At 58.9% G+C, this 24072-nt stretch overlaps 2 protein-coding genes across 3 annotated transcripts; one reads left to right on the forward strand and one right to left on the reverse strand.

Annotated features, from left to right (window-relative positions):
* The first annotated feature begins 7982 nt into the window (after window positions 1-7982).
* PTOV1 (PTOV1 extended AT-hook containing adaptor protein) lies at window positions 7983-16750 on the forward strand. 2 transcript variants are annotated; one of them, XM_030299530.1, is made up of 13 exons: window positions 7994-8220; window positions 10774-10911; window positions 11008-11090; window positions 11171-11228; window positions 11316-11423; window positions 12990-13145; window positions 13631-13717; window positions 13819-13892; window positions 13969-14026; window positions 14333-14437; window positions 15915-16112; window positions 16279-16348; window positions 16617-16750. In XM_030299530.1, exons 1-12 carry the CDS (start codon window positions 8050-8052, stop codon window positions 16288-16290), a joined length of 1248 nt encoding a protein of 415 aa, XP_030155390.1. In that variant the 5' UTR covers window positions 7994-8049; the 3' UTR covers window positions 16291-16348; window positions 16617-16750. The 2 variants fall into 2 exon arrangements, with proteins under 2 accessions (XP_030155389.1, XP_030155390.1); XM_030299529.1 differs by lacking the exons at window positions 15915-16112; window positions 16279-16348; window positions 16617-16750 and having other exon boundaries at window positions 7983-8220; window positions 14333-15908.
* Window positions 16751-17550: 800 nt separating this feature from the next.
* On the reverse strand, window positions 17551-23686 carry LOC115503367 (polynucleotide kinase 3'-phosphatase). The gene is made up of 17 exons (XM_030299528.1): window positions 23594-23686; window positions 23148-23311; window positions 22447-22493; window positions 21808-22110; window positions 20827-20906; window positions 20687-20744; window positions 20489-20596; window positions 20113-20184; window positions 19132-19180; window positions 18954-19024; window positions 18781-18873; window positions 18595-18691; window positions 18446-18507; window positions 18101-18210; window positions 17935-18022; window positions 17798-17859; window positions 17551-17711 (listed from the first exon to the last, which is right to left on the reverse strand). Exons 2-17 carry the CDS (start codon window positions 23296-23298, stop codon window positions 17594-17596), a joined length of 1569 nt encoding a protein of 522 aa, XP_030155388.1. The 5' UTR covers window positions 23299-23311; window positions 23594-23686; the 3' UTR covers window positions 17551-17593.
* Between the last annotated feature and the right edge of the window lie 386 nt (window positions 23687-24072).

Raw genomic sequence — 24072 nt, forward strand, 5'->3', positions numbered from 1 at the left:
TGCCTCACAGGTGAAGGCCTCTTCATAGCGCAGCTCACGGCATGGCTGGCGGCCTCTCTGGAAGTGAGCGAGCACCCAAGATGGAAGGGAAGCCAGCGTCTTTTTGTAACCCAATCGTGGGAGCGATATCCCCATCACTCTTGCCGTGTTTTGTGCGTCGCGACCACTCAGTAGGCCCAGCCCACACTGAAGCATAATAATGAGAATGTGATACCGCGAGGTGGGGGGGGTACGGGGGCCAGGTTTGAAGCTGTTTGCCACACTGTGGGTGGCAGTTGGCTAGCTGTGCAGTTTCACTTAAAAACGCTGCGGAGAATGAGTGTGCACGTACTTTCGTGTCTACTTTTGCTCCCTTGTGCCGGCATTCCTGTGGGAAACGCTCCTAACAGCAAAAGTTCAAAATCGAGTAGTGTGCTGGTTTTCGTTTCTACTTCTTTGACTTTGTAAAAATTGAATTTATTTTTTGTGTTTATAAAACCTCCATATAGTTCACACTTTAAGAGGTTCCAGAGTTAACCCAATGCCTGGTCTCTCCCAGCTCCCCCTGGAGATCAATTACCAATTTTCTAAGATTTTATTTATTTATTTATTTATTTATTTATTTATTTATTTATTTATTTATATTGATTGATTGAGTGTAGGCTCCATGCCCAGCATAGGACTTGAACTCATGACCTTGAGATTAGGAGTCACACCAGGTGCCCCTCAATTGCCATGTTTCTTATGTATCCTTTAAAGATCTATACAGGCAGGTGGAAGCAATTCATTTTCTGGCTCTGCTGTCCAGTGGCAAGCCCGCTTATATTTCTAAAACAGCTTTACTGGGGTGTAATTGATAAACAAAACCTGGCACATATTTAATGTATACACTTTGATGAGTTTGGACATATGCGTACACCCATAAAGTCATTCCTGCAATCAAGATAGACCTCTGTCACCTCCAGAAGTTTCCTTGTGTCCCTTCGTGTGTGTGTGTGTGTGTGTGTGTGTGTGTGTGTGTGTGTGTGTGTGTCTATGTGGTAAGGACACTTAACATGAGTCTGCCCTTTTCCTAAACTTCAGTGCCCAGTAGAGGATTGCTAACTGTCAGCAATGTGTCCTACGGCAGATGTCTAGAACTTAGATTTAGCCTATTTTATTCTGTAGATTCCTTTATTCACCTGACAAGGCATCTTGTGGTTTATACCAGGGCAAAAAGCCCTCTGTTCTTTTTCATGGCTCCAGAGTATTCCCTTGTGTGAACGTCACCGTTTTTTATTATGTATTTACTTGTTTATTTATTTTTAAGTTTTTATTTATTTTGAGAGCGTGCAAGCGGGGGAAGGGCAGGGAGAGGGGAGGAATCTGAGGCAGGATCCGCGCTGTCATTGCAGAGCCCAGTGAGGGGCTCGAACTCACGTACTGTGAGGTCATCATGACCTGATCCCAAGTCCAGAGTCAGGCGCTTAACCTACTGAGCCACCCAGGCGCCCCTGAATGCCACCATGTTTTACACCCCCCATTGTTAGTCATAGAGGATGCTTCTGGACTTTTGGGGTGCCTGCTTTAAACCGAGACAGAACTGCCAAATCGCCCCCTGCAAAAATATCTGCTTTCTCAGTAATTTGCCGGTATAGATCTCACCGCATCAGAAGAGGCGGGGCGGGACACAGTCCTCTCCGTATGAGGAAGAGCTCTCGGAGCGTTTGGAACTGGTGGTGGCTAGAGGCAGGTGTGAGAAGTGCTGTGGTAACAGGGATGGGAAGGCCCCATCTTGAGTTGATAGCCATGGTGTGCCTTGAGCAGGAGGGACAGGAAAGTGAGGCGTTCACGCCTGATGCCCCTCATTTTTTCCATCGAGTGAGTCAAGGGCTTCTGCTGAGGTTAATCAAGAACCCCTCCTCAAGACCACCCCCCTTGGCCTGTCCTCAGCCATGACCTCAGGCTCTTGCCTCCTAATCCTTGGTTTCCCTACCTATAGAGTGAGGACAAGATTGCCAACCTCATGGTGTGAGTTTAAAAAGGAAGTACTAAGTATAGTGTTCAGGAAATATTATCTATCATTATTGCTTTCCCAAGAATGGTATTCTTTTTAAGTTTATTATTTTGAGACAGAGACAGCAGGAGTCGGGGAGGGACAGAGAGGGGGAGAGAGAGAGCGAGCAAGAATCCTAAGCAAGCTCCACACTGTCAGCACAGAGCTTGATGCAGGGCTTGAACTCATGAACTGTGAGATCATGACCTGAGCCGAAACCAAGAGTCAGATGCTTAGCCAACTGAGCCACCAAGGTGCCCCTAGAATGGTGTGTGTGTGTGTGTGTGTGTGTGTGTAATGGTATGTATATGTATATATATACTATATATACTATATATATATATATATATATATATATATATATATATATTTTTTTTAATTAAGTGATCCAGGCTGGCATCAGCTCTTGACATCCAATCTGACCCACTCTGCTGTACAGGCTACTGCTGAGCCCCTAGAGGAACCTTCTAGACGTTCTGGTTGACACTGGAGGTCATAAATTTGCAGTTCATGTGTTTGAAAAATATTGATTGGTTGCCTGCTAGAGGCCAGGGCTGTGGCCGTGAAAAGATGGCTGTGGTTCTGCCCTTCCATGGTTGGCAGGAAGTGACCAGGTTGCTTGCTTTGAAGGTTCTCTCGTATCTGTCAGGGGAAGCTCTGATAAGCTGACCTTGAAGGACCCTCGTGAGAAATAACCCCCCGCCACCACCCGGAGTCTAATGTGGATCAAGCTGTTCCCCCTGGTGGCTGTCCTCCAAGAGTGACTCAGGGGTCCCGTTGCTTTCATTCAATAGCCAACCCCTCCATTTTGAGGTCCTTGGTCTCCAACAGTGGGGGTAGAGCATGGGCATGGAGAGGACTGGGCGCACAGGCTTTTACCTGCCTGTGACCAGAGGTGGTGCTCGCGACATCGTGGTGCTCACGTTTATGTTTCCCCTGGTGAGGATGAAATCACCCCCATCTACTACGGGGGAAGCTGGGACACGTAGTTTTCTGGTGTGCCCTGAAAGGGAGAATGGGGTGTCAAACACATCACCCCACTTCTGTAGAGGTGTAGAGGCGGAGGGCATTCTGGGGGTGCATGAGCATTTGGACGTAGAGAACTCTGTCGGGCTTTTGGGACATCGCTGTGAATAAGTGACACGTGATGGGATGCTTGTCCTTACAAAGCTCCCAAGCTGATGTGGGCCCACAGATAATTAGAAATCATGATGAGAAAGCTTAAGGAAGCTTATATAGAGCCTGAGACGCATGTATCCGGCAGACCGTGTTTTTTTTTTTTTAACGTAATTTTGTAATAACGAAACAAACCTCAAGACAGAGATCACTTTGCTCACCTTTTGTTGTATAAGACATTGTTGTTTGTCCATGTTGCCTTTGTGTCCTTGTCTCTGTCACCTACACATCCAACCCGAAGGTACTCCCAATCTGCCGTTTTAGTAAACTCAATCATGTTGGTTAAACGGGATTATTTAAAAAGGACATTCATATGTCAGGATAGACTGGGTTTGGCTGCATGAACAACTTCCAAATTGCAGCGACTTGAAATAACAGGTGGGTTTTCTCACTCCTGCTACATAGAGGGTCAGCTTGGTGATGTTGATACATCTGGAACATTGCCAGCAGCACAGGAAAGGCTTAGAGAGCTTTCGTAGTGCGCTGGTAATGAAATGATCGACTGAAGGCACGTGTCATTTTCCTCGTATCTCATTGGCCAGAACTAGTCACATGACCCCACTCGACCATAATGGGGTCAGCAGGTGCAATCATCTTTTTAGGTTTGCTTGAGAGAGAGAGAGAGAGAGAGCGCGCGCGCGCGCCAGTGTGGGAAGGGCAGGGAGAGAGGGGGACAGAGGATCTGAAGCAGGCTCCGCGCTGACAGCAGGGAGCCCGATGGGGGGCTCGAACTCGCAAAACCGAGAGATCATGACCTGAGCCAGAGATCGACACTTACCCGACTGAACCACCCAGGAGCCCCAACAAGTGCGATCCTTTTCATTGGTGGGGGGGGGGGGGGGGGCAAATGGAGTTAGAAATAGATGGCAAATGGCACTTATGCCCATCTAAGCACTTTGAATGTTTTAATTAAGAACATTTAAACAGACATTCAGGGGCGCCTGCGTGGTTTAGTGGTTGAGCTAAGGCTGACTCTTGGTTTTGGCTAAGGTCGTGATCTCACGGTTTATGAGTTCGAGACCCAAGTGGGGCTCGAGCTGCGGGGGGTGTGGGGGGCGGGGGGTATGGAGCCTGCTTAGGATCGCCGTCTCTCTCTGCCCCTCCCCCACCCACTCACACTGTCTCCCAAAATAATAATCATCTTTTCTGTTTTCTGTTAGGACCAAGATCTTTTCTTTAAGTATTGGTTTCCCACCTGTCAAAAACATCATATTCTTTTATAAGCTACATCTGCAAAGCACAAGTTATTTGTCATTTCCAGCGCTTTATTTTTTGGGTTTTTTTTTTTTCTTTTTTTTAAGCAACTCATTTTTATTTCTTCTAATGCAGCCTACCTGGTTTCCATATAAACAACTCTCTTGTGTTAACATTTCATTGGTTTGATAGGATTAAGTTATTAACTTAAGAGCAACCGGCATAAACAGGTTCGGTAACAGTTTTCAGGAAGTGTTGACAGATGGGAGCAGAATTGCTTAGTCATATTAGCCCGCTAGCCTGGGCAGCAGATTTCACGGATGAAGTGGGCAGTTGCCTTTTAAACTGGCACACCGGGTAAGCAAGGTGGTTTCGGAGAGCTGTACTGTCCTATAACTCATAAGTTCTGTCTACATTTTCTTGTCATGTTCGGGGATGTTTCCATTTTGCTCCCGCCGGAGTGTATCCTGGCACAATTTTCTCTCCGCTTATACAATCCTGGGAATTCACACCCACGCATGCGCCCTGGTGGGCGCTGAAGGATGCTGGAGAGCAGGAGGGATGTCAGAGGAATCAGTGGGGATAGAGCAGCCAGCAGCCAGCATGCAGGGCGCTGGAGGAAGTTTGCGTTTAATTCTAAGGGAAGCCGCTGGGGTGTTTGGGTTAGCGAAGCGAGAGACACCGAGGAGGGGGTTTCCAGACAAGGGTTTGTGAAGGCTTGGACCAACAAGAACGGTGAGAAATTAGGATTTAGGGGGATTAAGGAGGCTTCTGTCCCTGTGGTTCTGCCTCCCTGCTGCCAGTAATGGGTTGTCCAGACATGGATGCTTGTTGGGGTTCTGGAGGTAACTGTTGCTGTCTAACTTGTGGTCTGGGCCCGGAGAGCACCGGTTCTCCATCTGATCACAATCCAAGGCCAATTTGGAACTCGGGGCCAGGTTGGAGCCGGCCCTGGGAACCCCTTGGGCGGGCAGCTGAGTGGGCGGGGCAAACAGGGTGGGAAATACAGCCAGCCTTTCTCCTCTTTCACTGGCCACTCCTGTCCCATCTGCTGCTTGCCTCTCAGGACTCTGACCTCTAAAGGTCTGGAGCGTCCCGGTCTCTGTCTATACACATGCCCTTCGTGATCTCAGTGTCTCATTGACTCAGACACTGAAGATTCTCAAAGTTGTATCTCCAGACTCCCCTATCTACGTCACTTAGTCAACATCTCAAAGTTAACACGCATCACAAACCGCCTGGTCCATAGTCTGCTCCCTTTCGCTAAGCGGCATCTCGGTACAGGCCAAAAACCATGGCATCGTCCTTCACGCCTCTTTCACTCACCCTCTGCCCAAGCCCTTTGGGCTCTGGCTTGAAATAAGTTGTGGAAGCCACCTCCACTGTGGCCACCCTGCCTGCCGCCCATCCCATCCACACCTCTTGTCTGGTTCATCGGCACAGTCTTCTCTGCCCTTCTGCTTCCACTCATCTCCTACCAGTTTATTTTCTTCCGCTCTTTTTAATGTTTATTTTTGAGAGACAGCAGGGGAGGGGCAGAGAGAAAGGGAGACAGAGGCTCTGAAGCAGGCTCTGCAGCGACAGAACTCAAACGCATGAACCGTGAGATCATGGCCTGAGCTGAAATCGAATGCTTAACGCACTGAGCCATCCAGGCACCCCTACCGTTTTATTTTCAACACAGCAGCCAGAGGAATCCTTCCAAAAAGATGTAAGTATTTCAAAAATTATTTCTCAGTTGGCAACATCTGCGTAATGTAAGAATTCCAGATAGCCTAAGAGAGGCAGCTGAATCTCCTTCCCGTCGCTGTGGCCCCATTCCCTCTGCGTGCTGCCTTCTCTCCTCAGAGGCCACTGTGGGTCCCATTCCGGTAGACTTGTAGAAATGTCATTTCCGAGTATTGTAGGAGTGACTTGTCTAAAAATAAGGGAGTCTGTGTCACTCCCTTGTTGAAAACCTCTGGTGGATCCCCAGCAGAGTGAGATTAAAATTCAAGTTCCATAGCAAGGCTGCAGGTCCCTGCTTGTGGATCCCAGCACCTCCCCATTTCCACAGCCCTCCACCCTCAGTCCGCCCCAACTGTGCCGGCTTCCCTTACTTTCCTTCTGCCCTCAGGACTTGTGCCTTGCTGTTCCCTCGTTTTAGGGCTCTTCCAGCCCATAGAGAATTGCAGGCTACCTAAAGGTCGGTACCCTGACTTCTCGTGGTCACCATGCTGTCGTCCCGTGCATTTGCTCTATTTATCACACTTATCACAAACTGCGATTATTTTGTTTGCTCCAGTGGACTCTGGGCTCTGTGAGGGACCCTGTCTGTTTTGGTCATCACAGTATACGCACTGGTCGCGCAGACTGGAAATAGTAGTACTAATAACGATTTTTCTTTTTAAAAAAAATTTTTTTGATGTATTTATTTTTGAGACAGAGACAGAGCATGATCAGGGGAGGGGCAGACAGAGAGGGGGAGACACAGAATCCAAAGTAGGCTCCAGGCTCCGAGCTGTCAGCACAGAGCCCGACGCGGGGCTCGAACTCATGGACTGTGGGATCACGACCTGCGCTGAAGTCGGGCGCTTAGCCGACTGAGCCACCCAGGCGTCCCAATAACGATTTTTCTTTAAGTTTTTATTTTATTCACTGGTGTTCATCACAATTTTTTTTTAAAAAGATTTAACATTTAAGTGGTTACTAGGCTGAGTAGTGATCTTACATTAACTCATTTAATCCTCATAGCCTCTTCACGGTTACCTATTACCAACATTTAAGAAACAGACAAATTTAAGTAGAAAATGTTACACAACTCCTAGTAAGTGAATACGCAGTCCTGTAATAGCTGAGTGTAGAGTGAATCAATGAACGGACCGGGTGGCCCGGGTGGCAAGAAGCCCGAGGAGGTACCTGGGGCGGTAGGCAGAGCCTTAGGGCACCGGGACCAATGGGCACGCAGCAGGGACTGGCGGCGTCGCTGGGGTCGCTGGCCCCGCCCAGGCAGGCCGCGCGGGGGACGCTGGGATTTGTGGTCTCCGGCCCACCTAGCCACGTCACTGCCTTCAAACATTAAGTACTCTCCTGGTGCAAGGTACGATCCGTATCCCCAAACTTCTAGGTAGGCTCCTTCGCCACAAGGCCCACTATTCCCTTATTCCTGTTCTTCCTAAGGTCTCTTGGTGTAGTCTCCCGGCTCCGCGACTAAGGGTAGGGTCTCTTGGTATCCTGTCCCCCAGCCCGAAGCCAACTTAGTATCGTCGTCTTCGTTTATCACCCCCCCGTCCACCCTTCGGTATGGCCTCTCCCGCCACACCCCCCTGAAGTTGTTGCTCGCACGTCTTCCCAGTTCCTCCCCCTCTAGCGCGAGAGGCCCAGAGCATCTTCCAATGGCCGTGTTCCCCGCCCCACACACCCTCTCCGCTTCCTGAGGCTCCCCCAGCCCTATTTTGGTACAGCCCGGCCACGCCCCCTCGCGGACGCGGTTGGTACGCGCCGCGCTCCCCCGCTCGCCGCAGTGGTTTGGCCGCGGCGACCCCTCTCCGGCGGCGCGTCCCCCGCGCTTGGTTCAGCCCAGCCCGTCTCCCCCGAAGCCGCGCGCCCGCGCCCCTCAGTCGGTGGAGCCCGCAGCCCCCCGTGCGGCCCGTGGCAGCCCCCAGCCCGCTCGGCCCGCGCCCGCCATGGTCCGTCCGCGCCGCGCTCCGCACCGCTCCGGCGCCGGGGGCCCCCTCGGGGGTCGCGGCCGCCCCCCACGGCCCCTCACGGTGCGCGCCGCCCGCTCGCGCTCCTGGCCGGCCAGCCCCCGGGGCCCGCAGCCACCGCGGATCCGGGCCCGCTCGGCCCCTCCCATGGTGAGCCCCCCGCCTTTTTTCCAGAGCCTTCCACGGCCCCGCCCCCGCCAGCCCCTCCCCCGGGCTCGGGTCTTTGTCCGCGGCCCCCTCTTCTGTGGGGTCTCAGGATGACCCGAAGGGTGGTCCCGGCTGGGGCCGGGTTCCCCCGTGGAACCCCCCCGGGTGGTACGCGCCGTGCTCTCCCCTTTGTTGCGCGTTTAGGCTGGGGTGGCGGGGGTGGGGTACGGGGGCGGGGAGGGCTCAAATTACTGCTGACTCCGCGTCCCGATTTAAACGCGGGGTGGGGGGCGGGCGGGCCGACGGCAGGCGTGCATGCTTGTTTTTCCAATTGGAAAGTTGGTCTCTCTCCGCTCAGGAAATCTGGAAATGGGGGAGGGGGCCGCGGGGCCGCGGCGAGGGGGGCCCGCGTGTTGCACTCGCGCGCCCAGGTGTTGCACCTGGGGGTGTTCCTTCCCGGGCCCGCGCGCGTCTGCACGGCGCCCGTGGCGTGTGCGCCCGGGATTTGCACGCTCGCCCAGATGGGGGATGCCCTTACAGAGTGCAACAAGCCCAAACGTAAACATCTGGCTTTGTCGGGACGTTAGCTGCACACGCTTCCCCAGACCTAAAATAAGCGCATACTTTTCAAAAATCTTCAGGCGCACCTGGAACGTTAGTAAACCTGCACGTCTCGGCGTTTCACGCTTGCCCAGATGTGCGTTTTACCCTAGGCTGGCTCTCGAGTTCGCTTCTTTCATACCCTGCGCCGACGTTGTGCGGCAGCTCCACGCAGGCCTTAAAACAGGTTTTTTCGTATCTTAAACGTAGACAGGAAGACTCTGAACGTCTCTCAAAAGTTAAACATACCCCTCGGCTCCACTGCCTTACGGGGATGTGTTCAGCATCTGCATCTAGTTCAAAAGCGCTTCCCGGTCCTGAAACTGTGCACCCTAAAGCTTTCATTCTCCTACCAAGTACAAAATAGGCTTCCCTGTGCAGGAAACAGTTCACACGTCAAACGCACACATTTGCCCCAATATGAGATTTCCTTTAGGACCGCACTTAACTCTCGTCCTTAATTGTGGTCGTGCACTTGGACGTACCTACCCTGTTGTTGCAGGTAGACCTGAGTTTTTAGCTAGGAATTCTCGGTCTTTACGTTCTAGACCAGAACATGTTTTAAGCCTAACGTGGTCAGCTGGCCCTCACAGACAAAGCAGACTTCAAACACGTGCTCTCCCAGTTTACACTGACCGGATCCTAAAGTGCATTCATCTGGCCCTCCGAAGGCTCTTCAGCTGTGGGCTTTAAGCACATATTCTCCGATGTTCTCTGCCCCACCTGTGGCATCTCCAAACCCTGGACTTCAACCCCCGTCCTGCATCTCAGACCCAGCCCGGCCCTGAACATGCGCCAACACGTTCTTACGCCAAGATTCTCTTTGGTTTTCTTCTTGATCCGCTACCATTGCCCATATTCCAGAATCACCTGTCCAGGTGGAGGACGTGCTTGCTCAGGTTTTTTTGTTTGCTTTTTTAAGCTCCTGGAAAATCCGAGTTTTCCTGTCTTTCTGGGACAGAAAACATCTGTGTGCTTTATAGGAAATGCAGAAAGTGCCCTCTAATATAAGATGAAAAAGAACAACGCCCGTTAGTAATTTTTTCTGCTGCCCGGAGGCATTTACTGGTGAGATTTGTAGGGAGTACTTGCTGCCAGCCTGTTCCAAAGCCTTTCCCTTGTTTGCTTTGAGATGTCTTTGGTTTAGGGGGAAAAAAAAGGATAGCTGGGAGAGTGCCCTGTGAAGAGTAGAACGTGTAGCTTTCCTTGGCTTTGTTGCTGGAACGTTCTCTGGGTGTTCTGCAACCACCCTCAAGATGTCGTGTCTGAAACCCCTCTTGATGTTGTTACGCTCCCTCTTCCAAAAGTTTCTCTGCCTCCCTGGATGGTTCTGTTCTCTGTGCTTTGGTTTCCCTTCTCCACCCCCCGCCCCCCCCCCCCCCCCGGGGTCTGCAAGGGAGGGAAGGAGGGCCGGCGACCACCTCGGAAAGATTGGCAGGATCTAGAGGAGAGAGTCCAGACTTTCTCTTGAGGGCCATGGGGGGCTTTGGAAGAGTTTTCAGCGTGGGTGGGTTGGGGCAAACCCATGTGCCAGGCAGCCAGCTGCAGTGTAGACTGGTGTGTGCATTGTGGGGGCTTCACGGAGGCCTGGACCCTCGGACCGCTGGCTTCTGAGTTGGGTCAGGACAGAGGGACCAAGAATTGATCGGGCCAGGAGGGTGAGTGAGTGGCATCTCCTGAAGGGGGAGGGATGGTATTCCGGGCCAAGGGCACAGCTGGAGCAGGGAGCAGACCAGTGTTGAGGTGACAAGTGGCCGGGGAGGAGGGGCTCGTAGTGGCAGGGAAAGGATACGTAGGTCAGCCACTTGGGGTCTTTGACTCCCGGGACGAGTGGTTTGGACGTGGCCCCGGGAGTTTCTGAGCAGGGGGTTTGGGTCTGAACGCTGGGCTGCGTGTGGTGGACAGGCTGCCCCTGCGGGTCCTTCAGCCTCGGCCTCCCCCTCCCCTCTGCCGCAGCAAGGCGCTCGGGTCTTTGGGGCCCTGGGTCCCATCGGGCCCTCCTCGCCTGGGCTCGCCCTCGGGGGCCTGGCTGTGGGCGAGCACCGGCTCAGCAACAAGCTGCTGGCCTGGAGCGGCGTCCTGGAGTGGCAGGAGGTGAGCCGCGGGGTCCCCTCGCGAGCCCGGGGGTGGGGGTGGGGGGCTGGCCCACGCACCCAGGTTGTGCCCGGTGACCCCCCGCCCCGCCCCCAGAAGCGCAGACCCTACTCGGACTCCACGGCGAAGCTGAAGCGGGCCCTGCCCTGCCAGGCCTACGTGAACCAGGGCGAGAACCTGTGAGTGGCGGGCAGGGGGCGGGGGTAGGTGGGTGGCCGGGGCTCCCCTGACTCGCCATCCCCCCCTTCCCCCACCGCAGGGAGACCGACCAGTGGCCGCAGAAGCTCATCATGCAGCTCATCCCGCAGCAGCTGCTGGTAAGGCCCACCTCCGGCCTCCCCAGGCCCGTTTTCCCGGGGACCCCGCCCCTGGCGGTGACCCAGCTGTCCCCTGGCCGCCCACAGACCACCCTGGGCCCCCTGTTCCGCAACTCCCAGCTGGCGCAGTTCCACTTCACCAACAGAGACTGCGACTCCCTCAAGGGGCTGTGCCGCGTCATGGGCAACGGCTTCGTGAGTAGAGCGGGACCCTTGGGCGGGGGGCCGGGGGCCCAAGGCCTCCCTCCGAAGGAGTCTTGGTCTGTGTCTGAACACGCGGGTGTCAGGGAAGGCAGAGCACGGAGGACGCGGGCGGTGGCGCCAGGGATGCGAGTGAGTGGAGGGCCCCAGCTGGCCCTCCTGGGACCCAGGAGCCTGTTGGGGACACGGCACGTGGCAGGGACCCAACTGAAGATGGCCGTGGGGGTGCGGGGAGGGTGAGCCGGGCCGGGGGGATACTCCGTGCTGGGGCCGCATGCATCCGGCAAGCGGGGCTGGCGGCGGGACGCCTCAGGGCGGTTAGCGGGAGTGAACTTGTGTGGTGTTGGAGGAGGCGGCCTGCACGTGTGGTCGACACCTGGTCAGCGCGGGCTGGTGAGTGACTGTGACACGGGGCCGTCAGGGAGTGAGTCTGGCGTGGTCTTTGCAGCCCCTCCGGTCTGGGCCCCAGCGTCTCATCCGGGCCCTGATCTCAGCGGTGAACACCCCCACCCCACAGGGGTCTGGTTGCGGAAGGGGACAGGTGCTTGCGGGGGGTGGGTGGCGAGAGAGGAGAGCGGGTCGTCCGCTCGGGACGCCACAGGACTCGGCTCTGGGGTCCCCTTTGGGACCAAGTGCCTCCTTCTGCCTACTGTGTGGGCAGGCCATGACCCCCAGTGTCCAGGTAGATCCCCGTTCCCTTGGGGCCTGGACAGACCGGGGGTCGTGATTGGTGCAGTCTCTTGCCCGATGGGCCGGTGGCCCTGACCTCAGCGCCATTTGCTGAGGGCCTGCCGTCTGCCTGGCCGACGGGCCCGATGGGCCCGATGGCCACAGGGGAGAAGCGCGCCAGCACGCTCCCTGTGCTACCTGGCCGGTCACACTCCTGGTCCTACTGGTAGCTCTGGGAGGATGGGCCGCGCCTCGGTCCGGGAAGGCAGGGGACAGGTTCCCTGAGCAGGTGGCCCCTGGGTGACAGGACAAGTCAGGGGTATTCCCCAAGGTAGCCGCCTCTTTGTCCCGACAGCCCAGGTAGAAAGGCCTGTGACACTCCTTTCCAACGTCGTGCCAAGGAGGCATTGGCGTCTCGCGTAAAGACGTTTATGTGGCGGCGACCACGGGACTGTCGTTAAGCCATCTTACAGATGGGAAAACTGAGGTCCGGAACATGAAGTGATTTGCACTGGGTCACGCACGTAGGAGGGAGTAGAGCTGGGGCTGCGCCCAGTGCCTCCCTGGAGGCGGCTCGGCCGAGGCAGGCCCTACTCTGGGGACAAAGTGGCATCGAGAGGGGGTGACGCGGTGGAGGGGGGGGAGGTGCCACCCTCTCAGGATCCTCCTGCCTCAGCGGTGGGTCCCAGGCCCTCACCACAGATTGACCAGCTGAAGGGAGACCCCCAAGTGCACATTCACACGCTCTTGCCTTGTGCTGTGGCCTCTCACTCGTCACGGAAGGCCACGGGGTGACTTTGAGGACTTCTATCCAGTGACGACCTGTCCCTGAGACAGGACAGTCTCTGGTTAGCTTGGAGGGGTCTCTGACTTCCTGCCCTCCCCCCCCAGGCGGGGTGCATGCTGTTTCCTCACATCTCCCCCTGCGAGGTGCGCGTGCTCATGCTCCTGTACTCGTCCAAGAAGAAGATCTTCATGGGCCTCATCCCCTACGACCAGAGCGGCTTTGTCAACGCCATCCGGCAGGTCATTACCACGCGCAAACAGGTGTGCTGGTGGAGCCCAGGCCAGCCCTGCCCCAGACTTGTCAGCGCGGCTTGGGGGTGGGGGTGGGGGGGGATGGAGGGCGGTTCTTCACAGGAGGGCCTCCTACACACAGCAGGGCTTGGAGGTGGGCGGCAGGCTTATGGGGAGGGCTGCTATGCGGCTGGAAGGCTCTGGAGGGTAACTGTCCTGGTTCACCCCTTGCCAGTTATTTATGAGTAGTGTTCCTGTTCAACAAATTATAGGGCTGTCTGGGTCTTAGGGGCAGACCCTGTGAGCTTTGTACCCCAGGTTGAGCATCTGAGACTTGTTTTGGGGCACTGGGGAGCCATGGAAGGTCTGTGAACAGCTGAGGGGCAGGGCCAGCTCTGGGGCTGTGGCCAGACTGCCTGGAGACGGGGGCCAGGGTCTTCAGGACAGCTCTGAGGTTCCCCAGAAGCATCCCTGGGGCACTCCCAGGCATCGGCCCCGCTCGTCTGTTCCCGCAGGCGGTGGGTCCCGGCGGGGTCGCGGGCCCAGTTCAGATCGTCAACAACAAGTTCCTGGCGTGGAGCGGGGTCATGGAGTGGCAAGAGGTGAGTCCTGGGGGGACCTGGGCGACCTGAAGACCAGCATGTCTTCGCTGACTGGGGTGCCTCCCCCCTCCTGATGTCTCCTCTCTTCCTCTCCCCAAAAGCCCAGGCCTGAGCCCAACAGTCGGTCCAAGAGGTGGCTGCCGTCGCACGTCTACGTGAACCAAGGGGAGATCCTGTGAGTGCCGGGCTGGGGGCAGAGGCAGCGTCTTGCCAAGACCCAGCTTCCTGACCCCTGTCCCCTTGCCCCACAGGAGGACTGAGCAGTGGCCAAGGAAGCTGTACATGCAGCTCATCCCGCAGCAGCTGCTGGTGAGTGTGATGGGAGGCACTCGGCCTGTGTGACAGACAGCAGACCATGGGGTGGTTGGGGCGCTTCCCCGAGAAGGGGGCACTGGAGTTGTCGGCTGGAGAACATCCTAGACGGAGGGACAGCATGCGCCAGGGCCCTGTGGCCAGCTTGTCCGGCAAGTGAAGATAGGCGGGTGTGGACCCGGTGGAGGTCAGAAGCGGGGCGAGGCCTGCAGAGCGGCACGGGGGATGGGGGCGAGGCCGGGAGGCGTAGTTGCGGACCGTTCTGGGCGCCCTGTCTCACGGCGCCGTCCGGCCTGCCCGCAGACCACACTGGTGCCGCTGTTCCGGAACTCGCGCCTGGTACAGTTTCACTTCACCAAGGACCTGGAGACGCTCAAGAGCCTGTGCCGGATCATGGACAACGGCTTCGTGAGTGTGGCGTGTGCGGGCCGGGCGAGCGGGTGGGGGCACGGCCGGGCGGAAAGGCCCCCCTGGGCAGACGGGGCCGGGTCCGCTCTGTGTTTGAAAACTAGAAGGCGGATGACGGCCGGTGGCTGTTTCCCCAAAGCCAGCTGGGGAGAGAGTGGCGGCAGCCCCCACGGTGACAGCCAGTCGGCCTTGTGTCCAGACACCTGTCGGCTCCCGGTCCACGGGACTCCCCGGGTCTGTGCCGTCCCGGACACGTTTTATAGATGGGGAAACTGAGGCTCAGAGTGGGACTCGCACCCGGTGTGGTACCGGCCTCCGGGGTCGACTCAGAGTCTCGCCAGAGTCTCGAGGGGCTGGAACCACTGAGTGCTGACCCGGTGCTCCCAGGTCCCTCCTCCACGGGGACCGGGTTTTCTCGTGGACGATCCGAGGCTCCGGAAGAGCCCTGCCAGGCAGCGAGGTCTGTCTGCTCCCAGCCCGAGCTCTCAAGGTGCCGGCTTATCCTCCAGCGGGTCTTGACCTCAGTTTGTCTGCGAGGGGAGGTGCGTTGTCTCGGTGCTTGTGAAAGCACAGCCGTCGCCACGTTTTGTGGACGTTTGCAGTCACAGGCCGGCATGCGTCCCCAACTATCTGATTCCGTCACAGCAGCGCAAGTGCGTTGGAGGGAGGGCTGTGTATTTCTTGTGTCACAAAAGTTTGAGAGCACAGCGCTCCCGCGGGGGAAGCTGGAAAAGCCGCGCATGCACCTGGCCGGCCCTGCCCAGCGTTCCGCGCTCCCTCGGTGGGGCCGGGGCTCAGGTAGGAGCTCCGGAGGGGCTCCCCCCTGGACACCTGCCGCCGCCGTCTCCCCGGGGTGGCGCGCAGGAAGGCACAGCCCCTTGTGGTTTGAGGGGCCCTGGGAGTCCTTGAACTCAGCCTCAGTTTGCCCACCTATAAGCCGGGGGTGGTGACTGGAGAGCAGGGTCCAGGGAGGCAGAGCGGGAGCGCTTCTCCCGAGGTGGCTGTCCGTTCGGCCGCGTCCCTGGTTTGAGGGAACAGTGTCGTTGACAGTTCACTGGGGATTCGTGGTTGGCACTTGAGCCGCTCCAGGGCCTGCGTGTGGGGGACTTAGTGCTGGGCTTCCTGGGGCCCGAGGGGGCCTCTGCGAGTCCTGGCCATGGCCACCTGGCGCCTCGGGGGCAGTCCGCGTACTCGCCAGCCCACCATCGCCCTGCTTGTCGTGGGCGCCGTGGTCTCCTTGGAGCACGTCGCAGCCAAGTCGCGGTGCCTCTGTGCAGAGCCCGTCGGTCCCCAGGCCGTGGCGGGCTTGTGTGTCCTTGTCCCCAAGCGGTAGCGACACCGGGGCCGGGGGGACGGCGGTCAGGACGCAGCGTGCCGCGGCCCCAAGGGGCGCCGGCCCCGCGTGCTCGTGCCCCGGTGGCCGTGGGGAGGCGCGTCCGCACCGCGGCCAGACGGTGACCCCGCCCCCGCCCGCCAGGCCGGCTGCGTGCACTTCTCCTACAAGGCGTCGTGCGAGGTGCGCGTGCTCATGCTCCTCTACTCCTCGGAGAAGAAGATCTTCATCGGCCTCATCCCCCACGACCAGAGCAACTTCGTCAACGGCATCCGGCGCGTCATCGCCAACCAGCAGCAGGTCCTGCAGCGGAACCTGGAGCAGGAGCAGCAGCAGCGGGGGGTGAGGCCGGGACCCCCCCCCGCCCCGCCCCCCGCCCCGCCCCCCGCCCCGCCCCTCCCCCACCCCCCCCGCCCCGCCCGCCCCCTCCCCCCGCCCCTCCCCCGCCCCTCCCCCCACTTCCCAAGTCCCCGCCACTGACGCAGCCCCCTGCCTTCCTCCCCCGCAGATGGGGGGGTAGTGGCCACCCCCAGGCTGGGCCCCTCCAGGAGTCACAGACGAGGCCCCCGCCAAAACCGGTGAGTGGCACCCGGCCCGAGTGCACGAGGGACCCTATGAGGTGTCTGGGGCTTGGGGAGCGGTCGTGTGACTCTGGTCTTGAGATCGGAGCCGAGAGGCATGTCGGGGAAGCTTCCGGTAGCCCCACGCCTCCTGGGAAACTGCAACCCTCTCCCCCAGGAGGTGATGGAGCCCCGGGCGGGGAGAGGGCTCCCCCCTTTGAGCCAGGGCCCCTCCCTGAGGCTGGGAGGCCCCGTCCAGCCCCTCCCCTTCTGCTCCTGCCCCCAGGTCAGATGCTTCTGAGCAGGGGCCCCTGGGATGGCAGCCGCCCAGCAAGATGGGCTGGAGGACCGCGTCGTGAGCTGTCTCCAAGGACGGTCTCCACCCCTGTACGTTTCCCCAATAAAGTCTTTTAAAAGCCCGTTGGCCACCGCGCTCCGTGTCCAGAAGCCTTGGCCGGGGTCCTCAGACTGGGTGGCATTGGCTCCCAGAGAGCTGATGGCCCAGCCCGCCCCCCGCTGTGGGGGGTGGGAACGTGCATCCTTGTGATGGGGCGGTGGGGGGGGGGGGCCCTCTGAGAGCACCATCACCTGAGCGAAGATGGACGGGCCGCACGTGGAGCCACCTATGCCTTCAGGGGCAGCTCGGTCCCCAGACTGCAGGCCCCGCCGTGCCTGGGGGTCCTGTCTTCGGGGCCAGTCGCATGCCTGGGTTCTGCTGCCGCTGGGGTTCTCTCTCCATCCCTTTGGGTTCGACAGGTCGTGCTTGGCCAGCAGCACACACAGGCTGGGGCCGGGGACCTGCCCCCTGTGACTGTGTTCCCAGCACCGCCTTTACTGCTGCAGGCCCTGCCCCAAGGTCAACTTCAGCTCGCAGTTTCTCACTCACCAAATCCAGCTCTTATCCTCAGGGTCACAACACACATGCTCCTGCGCTGGTTCTGCAGCCCGGCAGCCACGCGCAAGGAAGACCCTGCCCCGCCCCCCCGGGGGGCCGTGTCCCTTGCGGGGGCTCCCCAGCCTCGGTCTGGAGCACCCACGGCCACGGGCTGAGAGGCCTCAGTTACTCCGGCGGGAGAGGCATCTGGCCAGACACGCTCAGGACAAATCCCACCCCTGTATCCACCCCGGGGGGTCCCCCCCCGCCCCCGCTTGGGGACTAGCCAGGTGCCAGTCCTCGGCCGGGCAGACCACCCTTCTTCCCAGCACAGTGCTGCCCGAGCTTAAAGGAAAACCATTTATTGGGGGTTGGGGGGCAGGGGCAGCTCAGCCCTCTGAGAACTGGCGGTACAGCCGCTCGAGGGGAGGCTCCACGTTCAGCCGGAACGGGATTTCCAGGATGGCCGAGAAGCCTTCCGCCAGCGTCGGGGCCTCGAACTGCTTTCTGGTGGCAGGGGTGAGGAGGGGAGGTGAGACCCAGCCTGGGCCCCTGGCGCCCACCCGCTTGGAGCCTCCCCGCGGCGGGCTCACCTGTAGCCAAACATGACGACGTCGGACACGGGGGCGTGAGAGGAGCCGGTCATCTCTCGGAACTGTGGGGGGTGGGGGTCAGGGGTCAGGCTGGGGGGGGGGGGCTGGGATGGAGGGGGGGGCACGGGCCAGCTCACCCGGTTGTTGTGGCGCGCCTGCTCCAGCGTGGCGCCGAAGAGGAAGCAGCGGCAAGGGACCCCTGCGTCCCGGGCGCACTTAATGTACCTGTTGGGCCAGGAAGGGGCCGGGCTGGTGAGGGGCCCCAGGCCCGCCCTACAGAGGTCACCCGGGGGACCTTGGTACCTGGCCCGGGTGGGAGGGTCCGGGTTTGTGTTGTCGATCACAACCCGTTTCCGTTGCTTTAGAGCGGTCTCGCACGTGGTCACGCAGCGCTGCCATGAGCCCAGGGTGTCCTGGGGGACACGGCAGGTCAGGAGACCCGGTGGGGGGGGGGGGCGGGGGCACGCAGGGACCCAGAAGAGGCACAGAGACCCAGACGGAAGTGGGGAGCGAGCACCAGGACAGGGGCGGGGAGGCCTTGCCAGGCGGCACGGAGACCTGGAGGGGAATCGGAAACCCAGTAAGGAGGGGAAAGCGAGCGAGGGGCCGGGCAGCACGGCCCTCGGCCTGGGGCGTGGGGTGTCTCACCCGGTTCACGTGGACGTAGCCAGCCGACACGAGATGCTCCTGCAGGAAGGTGGTCTTGCCAGCTGTGAAGTGGGGGACGGGATCAGGGGGCGCCCGAGGACCCAGAGAGGGGCTGGGGCTTCCGGATGTCAGGGGGTCAGGTGTCTCACCCCCAGGAAATCCCACGGCGACCACCACTTCAGGGCTGTGACTCAAGAGGGAGCTGGCCTCAGGGAGGTAGAGCGGCCCCGAGGGGGAGACGGTTCTCTGGGAGGGGTGGCCGTGATGAGTGTGACTCCCGCCTCCCCCATCCCCCCCCTCCCCCAACCCCCCCCCTCCCGCCCCGAGGGCCTCACCGGGTCAAAGGTGGGGAGCACAAAGCTGGCGACGGGCCACTTCAGGAAGAACTCCTCCGGCGTGGCGAAGGGCAAGCCAAGGTTGAGGGCAAACTGGGAGAGGAGGCGGGGGACGCAGAGGTCAGACAAGGTGGGGACGCAGCTCCAGGCGGGCAGGGGACGGGGGGCCTCACCAGACGGTCCGCACAAGAGAAGTCTTTCTTCTTCCGCCCCGGGGCCCAGTTGGCTGGGCGTCCGGCTGCGTCTGGAACACAGGGGACACACCCCCGCGTCCACCAGCAGCCTTGGGGACACACGTTCCCCAGCCCCAGTGGATCCATCCGCACACCCTCCCCATCCCCAGGCCCTTACCTCCCACAAAGACACTGTCCCCTACGGAGATGGGCACGCCCTCGTTGGCCTGGGGAGGGACAGGTGACGGCAGTAAGGAGCCTGCTTCCACATCTCCCTGGAGATGCTTGGCTCAGTCGGTGCCCTGCTGGAGGCGCCACCCTCAGGCCACTTCTCACCCCCTTCACCGCCACCGCCCAGATCCTGGGCTGTTCCATCCCGGTTTGTGGGCTTCTGCCCTCACGGTCTGTTCCCCACATGGCCACCAGAGGGTGCCAGTTCCTGCTCATGTTGACTCCCCCCCCCCCCCAACCCTACCGGGCACCACCCCCTTGCTCCCCTGCTGGGTAAAGGGGAAGCCCTTACCTGGGCCCTCAAGGCATCACAGTCCCACACCTACCCGCCCTGACCTCATACCCCTCTCTCTCCCCCTCATCCACTCAGGTCCAGCCACCCAGGCCTCTTCACTGTCCCTAAACACCCTGCCTCGGGACCTTTACACTTGCTGCTTCTCCCACCTAGACCACTCCTCCTAGATACCCTCATGGCTCCCCCCACAACCAGCTTCAGATCTAAAAGGCACCTCGAAGAGACCTTACCTGACCACCGCAGGTACACCCTGCCTCATCTTGCCTCGCTTCCTCCCACTATTTTACACACCAGCGTGTGCACGTACAGTGTGCACCCTCACTGGTACGTGGGTGCCCCAGCAGGCCTGTCTGGTACACGGATACCTTCAGCTCAGGAAGCTGTTGAACTTCAGAACAATTGCACACACAAAACAACCAACAAGCGACTGATTTCCTCCTTGACTGCTCTGACTTTCTGAGTTCAAGAGCGTTGCCCTCACCTACCAACAGAATGTGACACAGAAGGCGAGGACCTGAGGAGGGGAGGAGAGGAAGAGGAAGGAGGCAGGACGGCAAACCCCGGAGACCTGTGGAGGGGAGGCCGGGCAGAGGGAAGAGGGAAGAGGGGAATGACCCGGACGCCGAGGCTCACCTGCTCCCGCAGATGGTCCCACATGCCGATCACCGGCTTCCGGTACAAGCCGGCGTGCGTGGCCACCAGCACCTGTGGGTGGGAATCCCTGAAGGCAGACACCCTCCTGGGCTCCTTCCCAGGATCCTCCAAGGATGCTACCCCAACCCTCACCAATCCAGAGAGAGCTCCCGGTGCCCCAGAACCGGCCACTTCTGATGAGTTTCTCAGCATAACCCCGCCCAGACCCCGCCCTCCACCTCCCCACGGGCACTTACGGCTTCTCCCCAGGCCCCTGTCCCCTCCTCTCGGTGCCCCCAGCTCAGCATCTCTGTTCCCCTCTCTCTGGGTCCCCACCCCCCACCTCCACAACCCTCCGACTCCCTGGCAGCCATACCTGAAAGGGAAGGCCCAGCTTCTCCACCACAGCCTCCACCTTGGCCTTGAACTCCTCTGCCGGCAGCTTCCCGCGCCCGATGCCCATCTGGTTGGTGAAGATCACCAGCTGGGGAGCACACGGATGTCACCTGGTGCCCTCCTCGCCCGGGCCCCGGCCTGCCCCGTGGCCCAGCCATCACGCACAAAGCGCACGCACCTTGTAGCCTTCCGCATCCAGTTCCCGGAGCTTACGGGGAATCTCTAGGTACAAGATCCTAGGGCGGATGGGAAAGGGGTAAGGTGACGGGGGACCCCCTGTGGGTGCCTCACTCACCCCCTTGTTCTGCCTCCTATCACCTCCAGTCACTGGGGCCAGTGGGAAAGACCTTCCCAGAGCGGGTGGTGATGAGGGTCCCATCCAGATCAAAGGCGGCCACCTGACGGTCAGCGAGAAAAGAGGAACAGCGACATTGTTACGCCTCCCATCCCCCCCCCCCCCCCACGCAAGGCGGAGACTTCTCACTCGCCCTTCACTCCTAGGGAAACTGAGTCACAGAGCCTCCACATTTTACGAGAGGGCAAGGCCACAGCAAGGATGTGTCCCTGACACCAGAGCCTAGAGCCTAAATCTTTACCCTACTGCCTCCCACTTCTTCTAAGCGCCTCGGTATTCCAGTCTTTAAAATGGGTTTCACGGGGCACCTGGGTGGTTCGGTCGGTTAAGCGCCCGACTTCAACTCAGGTCATGATCTCAGGGTTTGTGGATTCAAGCCCCACATCGGGCTCTCGGCGTAGAGCCCGCTTCAGATCCTCTGTCTGCCTCTCTCTGCCCCTCCCCTGCTCACTCTCACTCTCTGTCGCTCAAAAATAAGCATTAAAAATTTTGTTTTTGGGGGTTCGTATCCTGCCCACCCTCCTCCCCTGGCCTTCACGCCAGAAGTCTAATAACCCTGGAAATAAAAACAGGAGTGGGGTTGTTTGGGTACTAACCGCGTATCAGGGGCTGTGCCTCGTGCTTTGCATGGATTCAGCATTTTACTGGGGAGACTAGTGGCGCTAAGGACACGTGAAGTAAGGACACGTGAGCTCGGGTCTCTGCTACAATGTGCTACACCTGCTACCATGATTGTGGCTCGTTGCTGAGGTTACTGCGGGTCAGGCAGGAGCTGACATACATCCACGCCCCCCAGCGCCTGACTGTCATCAGGTCCACTTCTCAGACAAAAAAAAAAAAAAAAAAAAGTGGAGGCCTAGAGAGGTTGAATGACCTGCCCAGGGGCACACAGCAAACTTAGGGCCAAGCCCCCGCCTGCGTGGCTCCTTCAGCTTGGCCCTCACCTTGCCCCGGGGCTTCACCCCAGGTGCTGTAAACACTAGCAGCTTCTCAAAATTCTCCCAGCCGGAGGATGACTTCCGCATCCGCTTCTTCTTCGGTGGTTCAACGTCCCCTGAAGCGTCTGGGGCCACCGGAGGGGTGCCGGGTGGAGTGTCTTGCTGGGATTCAGACGTGCGGGCCTCTTCCCAGCGCAGGGTTAGCGGGTGGAGGCCGTTGACCAAATACAGTGTGTCCCCCACCCTCAGAGAGCCTTCTGCCCCCGGACTCAGCTCCTGGGTCCCAGCAGTTGAGGGGTTAATTCCCAGCTGCAAAGGGAGAGAGCCGAGCTGGCATTAACTGCATCCCCCACCAGGAACCTCCTCTAATTAAACGGGACTTCTTTTCCCCACCTGCCAGTCAGATCCATAAGCCCCGCCTCTTCGCTGTGTACCACCAATCAGGAATCTGGAAATGGTACAGGCGGCCAGCCTTATCCAATTTAAATGTGGATGGATCCCCAACTGAAGAAGGTAATACGCCGAGGCTTCTCTATTGGCCACACCCCCTTCCCTCCAAACCAGATTTTTTCCAATGGGCCTGTTCCCGGCCGGGTTGCTATTCTTGCCCAACGCCACCCCCAGGCCTCACGGAGGAACTGGTACCTGTTTCACTGCCACGGTCTTAGTCCCAGGGTCTGCGACCAGCTCCACTGAGGGTTGAGAGGGTGGAGTCAGAATGTGCATCCTTGTGTGATCGTTTTCCTCATTACTGGAGAGCACGGCCAGCTTTAAGCCACAGGATGGGGGCCATAGCACCCATTCCGGAGGGGAAAGCAGTTTATTTCTAAATGGGATCGGCTCTCTCCTTTATATGCAGGAATCAGATAAAGGCCTTAGGACTGCCTGTGACGCGGGTTCTCGCCTAGGGACAGGGCGGGCATTTTTTCCGTAAAGAATTGGCTTCTCCCTGATGAGCCGTGTGCTTAGGTGCAGGTCCTGGGCTTCCCCCGTTACCACCTAGGCCTGCGTAGTACTTCTCACCATAGGATCGGCTCTCTCCTTGTCAAGGGTCGTGACCTGACTCAAGCCTTCCCGGTGACCTGTAAGCATCCTCCTCTGACACCTCTATAGGGATTGGTTCTATCCTCTCCCCACTAAGGCGTCTGGCTAGTTCCAGGTCAGGCACAGCCTCTTTCTCTTCCTATACTCTCCAGAGGGCACCTATCAACTTCAGGACTAGCTACACCACGCAATTCCGCCTGGTGGCCAAACATCTCCCTTACCGGACCGGCCGTCCAGTTTTCCTGCACTGTGTTCCCGCTCCAGCAGCGGGCCACACCCCCTGCAGCCCCGGCCCCGCCCACCTTGGTTTCTGGAGCACTTCCGGTCGGTAACCCGGGTCAAGGGTCCCCGGCCGAGGACCAGGGCTTGCCCGTCCGAGGGCAGGAAGATGGGGGGCGCACTCCCAGGGGGGCTCTCCAGCCACAGGCGGCCCTGGAGCTCCACCTCGGCCATCCCTAGCGCCGGCCTAAGGGGAAGTAGGTAAACAGGTTTGATTGACAGAACGCCCTCAAATTGCCACAGGAAGTCCCTCCTCCTCCCTCCCCGTCCACCAGGAATTTCCCTTCTTCCGCTGAAGGCTCCGGAAATCCCACCCTCTTGCCGGCCTCAGGCTCGCGCCGTTTCCCAGGCGACGACGCCCCGCTCAGTCCTGCTGCGAGCCCGGACCCCTACGTCCGAAGGCAAAAGCCAAGAACCTCGCGCGCGCCCTCAGCTCGGCCCACGCTCACCATGCCGGACCGGGGCTCACCTGCCACTTGCGACCAGGGAAGTCCGGCCCGAGGCGCTCTGCTCGCAACTCCACCGGCTTCTTTCTCTGTTTCTCGGCGGACGGAAATGACTCGTCCTACGGGAGGGGGCAGGGCCTTGGCTCCTCCCATTACAGGAGCCCCGCCCCTTTCCAGACCTGCCCCTTTGGTCCTCCGGTGCTCTGACCTTCATCTCTCCCGCAGCAATGGACGGCTCGGGCCAGTAGGGGGTGTGGGTCTTCTTTTCGCAGATTTTCTTTCCACGTTGAACTCTGTAACATTCATTCCCTTAGTTATAGCGGGAGAAACTTTTTTTCCATTTGATGATCATTGCCAGTCCAAGAAATCTCCGCCCCCGACAGCAGCCCTGACCCTCAATACTTCGATTTTCTCATCTGTAAAGTGGGGATAATCGTTTCCATTCATGGGGTTACTAGGAAGATTAAAAGAGTTAACACATGTTAATAACTTTATAAAATTG

Source organism: Lynx canadensis, chromosome E2 (genome assembly GCF_007474595.2).
Source record: "Lynx canadensis isolate LIC74 chromosome E2, mLynCan4.pri.v2, whole genome shotgun sequence".
NCBI classification, from domain to species: Eukaryota; Metazoa; Chordata; class Mammalia; order Carnivora; family Felidae; genus Lynx; species Lynx canadensis.

Bases quoted from the DNA above. Each gene is read 5' to 3' on its own strand.
- PTOV1 (XM_030299529.1), top strand. From the start codon at position 8,050: ATGGTCCGTCCGCGCCGCGCTCCGCACCGCTCCGGCGCCGGGGGCCCC. The intron at 10,912-11,007 runs GTGAGCCGCGGG...CCCCGCCCCCAG, and splicing joins GCGTCCTGGAGTGGCAGGAG to AAGCGCAGACCCTACTCGGA. The intron at 13,893-13,968 runs GTGAGTGCCGGG...CTTGCCCCACAG, and splicing joins GTGAACCAAGGGGAGATCCT to GAGGACTGAGCAGTGGCCAA.
- LOC115503367 (XM_030299528.1), bottom strand. From the start codon at position 23,298: ATGGCCGAGGTGGAGCTCCAGGGCCGCCTGTGGCTGGAGAGCCCCCCT. The intron at 20,907-21,807 runs GTGAGGGCCAAG...GCTGACCGTCAG, and splicing joins GGGTGAAGCCCCGGGGCAAG to GTGGCCGCCTTTGATCTGGA. The intron at 18,692-18,780 runs GTGAGGCCCTCG...CACCCCTCCCAG, and splicing joins TGCTCCCCACCTTTGACCCG to AGAACCGTCTCCCCCTCGGG.